The sequence below is a fragment of the Gekko japonicus genome, unplaced genomic scaffold (assembly GCF_001447785.1).
Source record: "Gekko japonicus isolate JY-2015 unplaced genomic scaffold, Gekko_japonicus_V1.1 scaffold3783, whole genome shotgun sequence".
NCBI lineage: Eukaryota > Metazoa > Chordata > Lepidosauria > Squamata > Gekkonidae > Gekko > Gekko japonicus.
Genome location: NW_015160947.1, coordinates 110132 through 123095, shown reverse-complemented (window position 1 = coordinate 123095; position 12964 = coordinate 110132). Strand labels below are relative to the sequence as shown.

The window sequence follows — 12964 nt, the reverse complement described above, 5'->3', positions numbered from 1 at the left end:
GTTAGGATATAATGCATTCTGTTTTAGATCTTACTGGATGTTTCCCCCTCAATTTTATTTCTGATAAATCAACAGAGGAGGGAAAAACCCTGGTTAACATGACTATTCAGTAGAGATCAGCTACTGGTGAGCCAAACCCAGCCTCCACCTCTGATGCCATCTCCCCCTCCCACAGGGCTCGTTGGGGTGGATAGATGGATGTGGATGAGCAGCTTCTATGGCAGTGGGCTTGGCAACGAGTCAGTGGGCGGGCATCAAGCATTAGTCTGCAACTTGAGAGCTTCTGAAGTTGCTAATGTGTTCAGCAGAATGCTTTAAAATCAGTCATGGTTTCCATTCGTTCTTTATAACATAACCTATTTTGACAGAGTCTCAGCAGTTCAGTTTGTTTTAATTTAAAGTAGTTGCATAGTTTTATGAAACTGTAAATGTTTCAGTAAGTATTACTCATTTCATTTTCCTGAGGAACTGCTTTTTGGAAACCTTTCCCCTGTGGTGCAAAATATAGCAACAATATAATTTCTTTCTTCTCCAGGCATTGCAGTCTTTACAGCCAGTGGATGTGAAAGATTACCCAGCTATGGTATTAAAACTTGTTGCACTTGCCTGGGTGGCAAGAATCTGGGCAGAGGGATGATGATTTTGACAGTGGCTGGGGGGATAGCACCAAGCTTTGGAAAGTTGCAGTATTCTGTCAAGTAATTAAAATTTTCACACTTGGTTTAGCTTTAAAATGTAATTAACATAAAGATCCTGTTTTGTAGTAATAATCGGGCTCCATTGCAGTAATGTGTGCTATGTGCTATAGGCATTTATACGGAGGTTGTTTATAAAACCAACCACCCTGACCATTGGTACCTTGGCAGTCATCAGTCTCTCTAACTGTAACAAACATGCACATGATCCCAGTTTCAGATTTTTTGTAGCCAGTGTTTGACATTACATAATACATCAAATATGACAGATGATGTTTACCACCTATGCAGCAGTGAAGCTGTGCAAATTGCCATACAGAACGTCCTGATGTAGCTGTGAGATTTGTTCCACAGCCCTCCAGGTCACTTTTGTACAGCCCTTGGTCTCTGTTATAATGTTGTCTCTCTCTCTGGCGCTCATAGGTAGGTACTTGAAAACATGAGGGCAAAAATATGGTAGATTTTGAAAAACAAGTGTTAAATGAGCTCTCCTTCCTTTTTTAATCACTAGATATTCTCTCAAAGGCACTACTTGTGTCTCTATTTTTTTTTGGGGGGGGGGGGCAATTATTTTATGACCTAAACAAAAATTCCAAGATGTTTGCTATCTAATTTTACATGAACATGCAATAAACATATCAGCCTTGGCCTTCGATAATTCTAATCATGATAAACCTCCCCAATATTTTAAATGGAAGTTGGTTATGGAGGAAATGGACTCTTAAAGTACAGTAATCTTTTAATAACCGACATTGGCATGTGGTAACTTTTGAAGAATGCTATTTAAAATTTGTTGCAGTATGAGAGAGCAGCCCATAACTATAAGGAAGTAACGGAGTTCAAATTAACATGGTCATTTCCTTAAACTACGTTTATAAGGAAAATGACTATAATTGTACAATATTACACTTCAATAAAATATTTGTTTAATTTGATAGTCTTTTTTTAAAAGTCTGAGTTCCTGGGTGAATGTTTCCTTACAACAGAATACTGCTTCTTTATGAATGTAATAGCACCATTCATCTTCAATTGTGTTAATTGTTCCACTAGCAGGGGAAAAAGTAATGTCAATCACACATTTGCAAATTGCCTCTCTCCTTTCATTTCCCATGGATTAAGATTTCTTCCTGATAATTTTATTCATGAATAAAGAACTTTTGAAAAGATAGCATGTGTTCTAGTTCTTTTGAGCTGTGTCTGTGACACATGGGGAAAGTAGTATATTGGACTGTTTCCAAGAGGAGTAGACTGAAACTCCCAACCCTATTCTGATAGTTCTCCTGATCGTTGTAAGAGAGAAATGAAGGATGATGTGGAAATGGCAAAACAGATACTGTTATAACAGAGTGTACGCCCTTAGCTTCCAAAAGTAAACAGAAGGGAATCTACTCCTCACTATCTTGGTGTAATTGGCATTTAGCGATCTAGTAATTTTTAAAAATAAAATAACAGCTTAAACTCCAGCTATGATGAAAATTGCGTCAAAGGTGAACCATTGCTTTTTACAATTTTGTTTGCCCTTAATGAGCACAGTCTTCAAACACTCAGCTTGAAAGAAAAGAAAGCCTTTTATGATGTGAATACAATTATACTCAAGTAGTGCTATATGCTGAGTAACAGCATAACAGTTTTAGTAATGCTTGTTTTTATGCTCATTCAGTATTTGAAAAGATGATACTGCAGTTTTCTGAGCAGAAAGTTCTAGGGCTGAGTGCAGTTGAGGGTGAAATATTTCATGTATGCTGTTTTCACATGCCTGATTTAAAGATACTTCTTACTTGGAGCGATCAGTTCATTCCTATTTAATGGTTTAGTCATGTCTGTAGTTCTACATACTTCATTGCGTGATTGAATGTGGGATAAGTTCCTTAGTTTGGGAGCGGCTTATTTTAATGGGAGGGGATTTTCTTTTCAGGTAGGGCTGTTTTTGCTAGATCAGAGAGAATTAATGGCGTTTTTGAAAGAAATGGATTTCAAACAGCCCTTGTTCCCCTGCTTCCTGTCGGTCCTCTTATTCTTCCCTTCTTAGGTTCAAATGTATGCATTGCTCACCTTTTCAAGGTAAGCAGTAAACTCATATGTGGTTATTCCAAATAATTTCCCTAATCACTTGCCAATCTTAACTAACTCTAAGGATACTTTTAACTTTTGGTGTTGGTGCAGAAGGAATTTTTGTTTGGTGCTGATGTCTTATTTAAGTATGAATCTCAAACTTCTACAGTGGGATTTTGGGACGATCTGATATGCAGTTTCCCTCTTTATCCTTCAGGTATTTCACGGCCAAGATCAGATAGTGCTCCACCCACACCAGTCAATAGACTGAGCATGCCCCAGACTGCTGCTGTCAACACAACTCCACCTCACAATCGAAGGCATCGAGCTGTAACTGTGAATAAGACAATGAAAAATAGCACAGTAAGTCTTTATGCTTAGTATAATAACAAAGATTGGCTGTTTCACATGGTGCTGGTAATGAATTAATAAAAGAACACCACTTGGCAAAAAATAACTTACAAGCAAATAAGCAAGTGTATAATGATCAAATAAGCATAACAGCAAGTATAATGTAAATCAAATAAGCATAACAACAAATTTTCTGATGATTGGCACTCCAGTTTGGACTTTGATATTGCCTCTATGCTGGAGAAGACTGTGACTGATTTATCATTGCACTTTGGCTTATTGATTTATATCATACTTGTTGTTATTTTTTGCCAAGTGGTGTTCTTTTTTTTGGTTCTTGCATTGTACACTGGCTTCCCCCCCCTTTTTTTGGTTGGTAATGAATTAATAGCATCTGCTATGACAGAGTTAAGTGACTTTATCTTATTCTCTTTTGTTCAAATAGGGTAGCACGGCTCATTCTTCCAAAGTTCAACACCAGCCATCCTCTACTTCTCCACTGTCTAGCCCAAACCAGACTGGTTCTGAGCCTCGACCGCTCCCTGCTCCCCACAGGCCAAAGGTTAACAGCATCTTGAACCTCTTTGGATCGTGGTTATTTGACGCAGCATTTGTTCACTGTAAACTTCATAATGGAATGAACAGAGATAGCAGTATGACTGGTAAATACTACTTTATCGAATCGGCATATTCCCTTCCATGTTTTGCTGACATTTCCTACCTGCAAGATTAACATGTCTGGCTAACCAAAACCCAAATCTGATAGAGCAGCATGATTAACTGATATAAAATCGTATTAGACGTTCTAATTATAGCATTTGGCTTTTATTTAGAAAATAAGGAGGCATTTATCAAAGGCTGATTTTTGAGTTTGGGTTAAATGTAAACTAATTCTTCCCAGCATCTTGACTTGGAGCATGGTGTATAGCTGAGGAAAGTGCTACATGTTGCCTGAATTTCTTTAAGAAACTTGATTGCAGTTTTCATGAAGGCCTAGAACTATAGAATTTGTGCCTTTTCAGCGGTTAGTCAAATTTTTTAACTTCAAAGGTTCTGTAAACTTGTGGCTTTCAATCTTCCTAACTGCTACACCAATTTTCTTTTTATTTTCTTTTTCTCATTGTTTTCCTGGTTTCCATATTCAGACTTACAAGACGTGATAGAAATAATGTTCTGTCCAGAATAAATGAATTCATTGCAGCAAGTGGATTGCATTGTATTAACAAGAGACAGTAAGGCTTGTCATCACAGATGTATTATACCAAAATTGATTTCATGGCTGATGAGCCAAGAAGTTTTATCAGAATAAAAATATTATAATAATTTATTTATTTAATTCAATTTTATACCCCGCCCTCCCCACCAAGGCGGGCTCAGGGCGGCTTACACAACACATAAAATTACATTTAAAATCCATCATAAAACATAAAACTCATTATAACTAATCAAACCAAAAACCGATCAGTTATCCTAAAATGCACAAATCATTTTCCTAAAGTGCTGGTACAGTTGTCAAATAAAGTGCATGAGCAGAAATTTCAGATTAAACCATAGTCCACGGGTGACAGTCATAATGATGTTCCCACACGCTCTGTTGGTCTACATTTACCTAGCAAGGCGGGCTAGAGATGGTAAAGCCAGGGCACAGGGTCTCTTCTCAGATGTCACACGCGGCTCCTCATTGAAAGCCTGGTGGCTCTGTCTTGCAGGCCCTGCGGAACTGTAAAAGGTCCCGCAGGGCCCTGATCTCTTCCGGGAGCTCATTCCACCAGTGTGGAGCCGCTACTGAGAAGGACCTGGCCCTGGTTTTCGCCAACCTGGCGTCTTTGGGACCTGGGAGGGCCAGCCAGTTTTGGGTCCCTGAACGCAGTGCTCTCTGAGGAACATATGGGGAAAGGCGGTTCCTTAGGTATGCTTGGGAGAGTTGTAATTGATTAGCTGTATGTCTGGCTAATTAGTGTAACTTTATATTACAGGTAGTTTGTTCCTACACATATAGACAATGGCATATGTAGGCTCAAGAGATTTCTTTGTAGAGAATGATTTTTCACCCAAATATCTTGGTTATTTTTTCAGTAACTAAAGCAAAATCACATACATTATATCTTATAAAATGGTCTGTTCAGCCACAAGGATTCAATAGCAGTCTATAACTCTATGAATGACAGGTTCTTAGATTGGACCAAAACCACATTTGAAATGTCACAGGTATATCCCTTTGTTTCTTTTGGGGGTGGAAATTGAGGAAAGACAATGTTTAATTCTGTTACAAAAATGCCAAATTGGAATGCTCATGTGAGCATTACTTTAGGTCAACTTCAATAATTTACTTCACTGGTTTTATTGAAAACTTAAAAACCTTTAGGGAGGTACCTTACAAGAGTGATACAAGCTTATGATCTCTTTTCTATGTAGGGCGTATTTATTTGCTTCAGTAACTACATTTCTAACTAAAGTGATATAAGACAGCATACAGTTTCTGGTTCAGACATATTTCTTGTTTTCTTTAATTAATATAGGCCATGTTGCTGTAAATTCATACCAACATTGTAAAATATTTTTCAGTACTTTTAAGTTCTTCCTAAGAAATAACTGGTTGTCAGCCCCCTCCCCCCAATTCCTGGTGAGGTATTACAACAGTTGGAATTTTTCCCCCCCCCCCCCCCCCAATTCCTGGTGAGGTATTATAACAGCTGGAATATTTACTCATATTGAGCCATATGATATCAAAGGGTTCCCTAGTTTGTTGTGGATTCCTTGGGAATCATCATTGTGTTACAAAATGCATATGGAATGTTTGGCAAATGTAAATGAACTATTCCTCCTCTTTCTCTGATGCTTACCTCCACATTGTAATCCAATATCCCCTTTGCTTGTGCTTTGTACTTCTAATGTTCCTTTCCCAACAAAGACAGAATAATTAGTGAAATAGTGATCAAAGGGGAGAGCCATAACCTTTCAGGATGGTATTCTAAAGGACTACTGTCCATCCTTATCCAAAAAATTCCTGCAATTTTTGATTAACTTTACTACCTCAGAAGCGATTGGAAGCTTTCTGATAGGTTGCATTTGAGACAGGTTCCCAGACAAATCATATAACAAATGGTCCATGTGAGTTTTAGGGGATGCTGCTAGTATGATTTTGCTTGTCTTTTGGAATTCTGGTGTCCCCTTTTTGCTTCATATGTTTGTACTCTATGTTGAGCTACATAGTATGTTATAGGCATTGGCATCACTCGTTTCTCTCTTTGAACCGGGATGTCCATTTGTTGAAATGATTTCACTTTATTAAAAGAACTGTAATTTGTTTTCGCAGCATTTTAGTGGGAAATATGGATAAATTATATAGGTAGCCTAGTATATCTTCACATTGCAGGTTTACCAGTTTGAACATTTGCTTTGACACTTGGCTTTTTGTGAAGAAAAATATAAGTCTTAGAGTAGCCATCTGTCTTGCTTCAAAGAACCTCCATCTGCAATTTAAAAAGTAGATCAGCTTTTGTTGGCTGAAAATCCCTTCCTTTTCACCATTACCTGAGGGTGGGTTTTTTTGCTATGCTACCGTACATCCATATGGCACATTCAGCTATCATCAAATAAAAAGTAGGCAATTTCCCTAAATATAAATCATAGGGGGCCCTTTGTACCTTTCTACTATCTTTCAATAAAAAAACCCTTTGTGGTAGTACGCACACCCACCCACACACACACCACCAGTTACAGCCACAGATTACAGAACCGTTGAAGGAAGGCCAGTATCCTTGAACTGGTCTTATTCATAGGCGAGCAGTTCTTTAGTAGCAGAAAGTAGAGACCAGTTCACGTGTTATTTTTGCACTTTGGTTTGCTGTGGAGATGGGCCATGTGAAAGCCAACCAGATGAGAAGCTCTGTGAAGAAGCTTCCATGTGGGTGGATGTGTTAGTGCCACATGAATGGCTACCCTGACAGTGGCTATACTTGCCAGTGAAGCAGAGAAAGGGGGGGGGGGACTTGACCCAACAAAAATGAATCAGGTACCTGAAAGGTAAGTTAGAAAGCAAAAGTGGGGCCAAAATCTAAAATGAAATATGAACTAAACTATTACGAAGACATTTAAAAACATATCAGGGCCCAACACAAGCCTCAAAATATAGTAAAAAGTAACATGTGTCCAAGAGAAAACAATATACTTGCCAATGAGCCAGGTGGGAACTGCTTTTCCTGCCATTTTTCCTGTGATTTGACAGCTTTATGGTTTTGGGCCTCTACAGTGACCTCACCAAATCAACATTAACTTTTATTGAAAATAAGCAAGCCCTCCATATTCCTGCATAACTATCCATTTTTCATGTTTGCAGAAGCTTGACTGTATAATGTGAAAACATCTTCCAGTGTGCTGACTAGGGCCAAACAAGCTGCTTAACTACCTTTTCACATAAATAGCGACAGCTCTCTGCCCACCTCCTCTTTGGAGGCTTGTTAGTTTCCAAGATTGCTTGCATTCTTCCAGTTTTCCTTCTGTGAGAAGTATGGCTAAATTCTTGAACAAGAATTCTGTCAACAACTGTTCTATTTTTGTTCTGCACTTTTTTGTACTGGGGAAGGAGTTTGGCTTAGTAAAAGCCCTTTTCTTTCCTTTGTTAACACTGGCAAATAACCAGTTCTGAGGACAGATTGACCAGTGTGTGACAGTGAACAAGGTATATACATTCTATCTCTCTAGTCCAGCTAGAATAGATTTTCAGCTTTTGGTACATGAAATATAAGCTAAGTAGTGCCTGAATTGAGAAAGGATAACACTTCTGCTGCAAGTCTGAATGTACATTAATATACAAGCCTAACCCTGTGGCAGTATACTACTGAAACCTTTGCTATTCATTGTTCTGCATGATGCTTTTAAAATTATAGTTTTGGGCCCTAACGCCAATTTCCTGTGTGTGTTAACAAGCCTGCTATATCACAAGCTTTTCATCTGTTTTTCAAAAACCTAAGATCAACTTAACTGGTATTAGAGTTTCACCATCTTTAAAGTATTTTATAACTACTGCTGTCCTTTGATTTGTTTCCATTTTATTTCTATTATCTTGCAGCATCTTTTATCCAAATTCTTCTTTCTTATAAATCTTGTAAGTAGGAACTAGTAGCTTCTGTTTAATTGCGGTCATTTTTTAATTTATTTTTCCATAATCCCATTTTTAAGTTTGTATCATCTTCATCATCCCTTGTAGCTTTTGCTCTTTACATGGGAAAAACCAGTAACTGTGTGTGGCTTTTTTAAATGGGGAAGATTGTTGGCAAAAGCAAATTAATATGCCTGAATTAGTCCCATCATTTTCTGTACTCTAGTCTGTGATCATGTCATGAATTTAAGGACTTTGCACTAACCGTGTTTTTTTCTTAAAGCTTATTTTATACAGACCTAGTGTTTTGATTTGTATGCATTTTGCATGTAGTGTTTTTTTTTTTCCTTTCTAATTATTTTATTTTGCTGGATAGCTTATTCAGGACAAAAATGGCTCATGGGAAAACGCATAAAGATTTAGGTTTATTTGCTTATTTAATAAAATCCAAGAAGAAATTTTAAAAGCTTAATGAAATCTGCCACTTGGTCTAAATTGTTGATACAACAAATTTGTAACTAACATTAAAAACTTGAGCACAGCTTCTGTTTGTAAGACTACAGCGAAGACTGCAATCCTATGCACACTTAGTATGGGGGATAAGTCTCACTGAACTCAGGGTTACTTGCTTCTGAGTAATTGTGTTTAGGTTAGGAAGGGCCTTTCCTCAGAAAGCTGTTGGGTAAGAAACTATATCTAAATTATAAATTAGGAATAATAAACCAATAGCCTTTCCTAGAAATATCAAAGCACATAGCTGTTCCAGTCATTAGAAACTGGGCAAACCTCTAGGGAAACTACATTTGTTGCCCAGTCTCTCTTGCTTGTTGGCAGTGGTTGCCCAGAAGGAATGCAGTGACGGCAGTTGTTGTGCAAGGCATTGACATGAACAACGTTTTTATAAATACATGCTTGACTGCAGTAGAAGAGCATATAAACAGAGAAAAGAAGAGCAGCCAATCCTGCTTAGCCCTTTGGTGTACTTTTTAATGACTGCTTGGCACTGGGCAATAATTATTTGATCCTGCTCTTAGTCTACAGCACCAGTGAGATGCAGGCGGCATACATGCAGGTGTCTTCAACCTTGCTGCAAGACTTGCCCTTATCTTTAGTGCCCCTCCAAAAACCCTCTTCAGAAAGCTATAGATTTTTAAAGCAAACTTCACTGGAGCTCAGGAAACAGCTGCCTCAAGGGACATCCTTGAGGTATGTAGGGTGTGAGCATGTGTTATAGGTCCTGGCACACATTCCTAATAGGCATTAGCTGCTTGTTGGTAATGGTCCTTGAAGCAATGTGTGGGGAAATTGTAGCTCTCTAACAGCAAGCTCAAACAACTCAGTATTTGCTACTTTTTCAAAGCACACTTTTGTTATTGTCATCTGGCATCCGTCTCACAAAATTATAGGCCTAGTTTCAGCAGTGCGGAGAGTACTAGAGCAGTTTCCCAATGATGACAAAAGGCGAACAGAGTCCGTGGGGAAAAGTGGAGTGCCTTGTGCCACTGTAAGGGTTTGAACCAGTTTTTTGTCATTACAGTGTAGGTAACTGAGGAAATGAGTGACACAGTTATGGAGAAATTGCAGGGGTTATGTTGTTGTTTGTGGCTGATGGAAGTAGAACAGAGGCTTTGGGGCTTGGATGGCATGCATTGTGCAGCCTAGAATGCTAAGGGAGACGGTGTGCGTAGCGTAAAAAAAAAAGCGCTGATTCTTCCCTACACACTTTATAAACAGAGGCAGCAATTCAAATGTAATGAACTGACAGCTTTTTATGATGACTAAATTTTACTTGATCTTTGTGTCCAGGATCCCATGAGCCTACTGAGTATGTTGACAAATGTAATGAAACTCTGTGCTTTCTGTTTCATTTTAGCTATAGCAACGCAAGCGAGCGTGGAGTTCCGGCGGAAAGGGTCGCAAATGTCTGCAGACACCATGGCTTCCAATCCCATGTTTGATGCAGGTGAATTTCCGGACAACTATGAAGCAGGCAGAGCAGAGGCGTGTGGAACACTTTGTAGGATATTTTGTAGCAAGAAGACTGGGGAGGATATACTGCCAGCCTACTTATCTCGGTACTGACTTAACTTTAAATTCTGCTCTTGTCAGAGTATTCTGTTGAGTATATGCAGTTTGTCTAAGACAGGTTTTTGCAGTTCCTGAAAAGACTCTTTGTGCCTAGCAAGTCATTTTAGAATAAATGAAATTACATTCCATTAGTCTGGATTTCCGAAACAAGCTGCTATCTCTGCCATACAGACAAAGCTGTCACGTGAGTGGGTAGAAGTTTGCATTACTGTTTCCCATGTTTTGCCAGGAGATGTAGCATAGTGTATTACTGCTTTGTGTTGTTTTCCCCCTTAAACAGCGTGGGAGGGCATTGGTGTGTTTCATGGAGGGAAAATGGAACTGGTACTAGTATTTACTTATGCTATACCTAAACAAGCTATTAAACATTGGAAGTGTGTGTGTGTTTATGGAAAGAGCTAATACAGAAGCACACAAGCCATTTTTCCTGTAACATGATAACACTTGTAAGAGATAACATTTCACTGAACAGTCAATGCATATAATACTCTTGATATGAATTATGCAAATTCTGAAGCAGAAATGCATGTGAAGTGGGCTTTGGCTCACAAAAGCTTATGCTACAGTACATGTTTTAGCCTTTAAGGTGCCACAAGATTATTTTTTTTTAATTAGGAGAAGCTAATTTTAACAAGAAGAGCAGTTCTTCTACTTACGGCACATAATTTCACTTATGTTTCCTTATGTCAAATCAAACACTAAACCTTTTGTTTATTGTTATGAATTGACAGCCCTCCTCAACTACCATGCCTGTTATCTAAGCCAATGCATGTGTGCATTTTAATTTTAGCTTTAATAAAAAGATGGCTTGGCAGTAGCCTCCTTAATTATGAACCTGTTGTACCTTTTGCCATGCAAATAAATAGTGTTTTCCTTTATGTTTGAAGAGTTTAAAGCTATTAACTAATTCTGTTTTCAGAGGTTTCCATATATCTCCTGGGCCATGGTTGATACTTTCGTCTAGCATAATTAATAAAAAAAATTCTGCAGAGTTGAAAATGCCCATGTTGCTTGGTCTGTGTAGCATCTTGGTTAAACAGATGAGATAGCTCATAATTTGTAGGCCCAAATGCAGATGCTCAAATTCTCTTGTTTTGCATGTGACCCAGCCCCAGTAATATTGGATTGCAAATGTTTGTTTCTTACAACTCATTAAGCCTGTCTTTCTCTGCCAGATTTTACATGCTTTTAATTCAGGGTTTGCAGATTGCGGATTCTGTTTGCCATCCAGTTCTGGCTAGTAGTAGTCTAAACTCCCCTGCATTGTTCTGCTGTGACCTGAAAGGGATTGATGTTTTAGTTCCTTACTTCATTTCAGCCCTTGAAACTATCTTACCTGACAGGTAAATACATCTATTTCATGTGCTGCTACAATTTCATTTTATTTTTAGCTTCTGAATGTTCTTTGGAGGTGCTTCCTAGGAGGTGTTTCCAGAGAAACATGAGTACTGCTTGTGGAATAATGCCTCTTTCCTTCCACCTTCCTCTTGCTGCCTCTTCTGAGAGTTCTTGGGAACAGTGTCAGATATTGGGGGGGGGGCTGCATCTGGAGAAGTAACTCTGCAGAAATTGTGAAAAACTGCTACCTCTTGAATACACTGAAATGCCTTTTGCTGGCACAATAGTTGCGGGTGGGAGACAAATCTGCCCCATAGATGAACTTGGCTCTTTGCTAACTGCTGCAGGGCTTTAAAATGGGAAGGAAGGATTATTATTTCATGGGTCCTTTTATCTTAATGTAATACAGCATATAAGTAATGTTGTATGAGTGTTTGCTAGGAATTAGAGGTGCATTTGCATTGTTCACGTGTTTTTATTATGTCCCACTGAAAATAATGTTTGAAAAAAATCCATAGTATTGAAAAGTCTAACTAATATGCTTTTGTTTAGGCACCAGCTATTGAAGCTTATTAGTGCTAATCTGAAACAGAACTACATGACCATTATGGCTTGGATCCTTGGAAGATTTCTGTGGGTGGGGGGGGAGGCAACTTTCCATGATTTCTCCCTCCTACTGTAGACCTCCAACTTCTCTCCTCTGCTATTATGGGGATCCTCTTTCCTCAAAAGCAGCATTTGGAGGAGCATTTTGGACTGTAGTGGGATGAGGCGATGGAAGTCCCATTCCTTGCATAGCAATCCCTTCCACAGACAGAAATCTCTAGTGGAACCAAGCCTGTTTCTCGCGTACCCTTTTATGCTAAATTAAGAGCACAGCAGTTTGAAAGCAAGAAATTGCAAGTAGATAAATAGGGACCACTTCGGTGGGAAGGTAACAGTGTTCCATGCGCCTCGGCGTTTAGTCATGCCGGCCACATGACCACAGAAATGTCTTTGGACAGCGCAGGCTCTTCGGCTTTGAAACGGAGATGAGCACCGCAACCCTAGAGCGTACCGGATTCGCTTCAAAGTGCTGGTTCTTACCTTTAAAGCCCTACATGGTCGGGGTCCAGCATACCTAAGGGTCCGCCTTTCCCCATATGTTCCCCCACGGCAGTATGGTTGGGTGCGAAACATCTCCTGGCAATACCAGGCCCGAAGGAGGCCAGGCTGGCCATTACCAGGGCCAGGGCTTTTTCGGTGGCGGCTCCTACCTGGTGGAACGAGCTCCCGGAGGAGATCAGGGCCCTGCGGGACCTAATGCAGTTCCGCAGGGCCTGCAAGACGGAGCTCTTCC

The 12964-nt window shown here is 39.3% G+C and overlaps 1 protein-coding gene across 1 annotated transcript in view; it reads left to right on the top strand.

The window, feature by feature from the left end:
- Positions 1–12964, top strand: part of RALGAPB (Ral GTPase activating protein, beta subunit (non-catalytic)) — a gene marked incomplete at its 5' end in the record, with an annotated part of 58363 nt that overhangs the window by 5448 nt on the left and 39951 nt on the right. Inside the window, 4 exons of the mRNA XM_015425242.1 lie at positions 2965–3110; positions 3544–3760; positions 10073–10274; positions 11463–11630. Coding sequence (XP_015280728.1) covers positions 2965–3110; positions 3544–3760; positions 10073–10274; positions 11463–11630 — 733 coding nt within the window. The remainder of the gene's footprint in view (positions 1–2964; positions 3111–3543; positions 3761–10072; positions 10275–11462; positions 11631–12964) is intronic.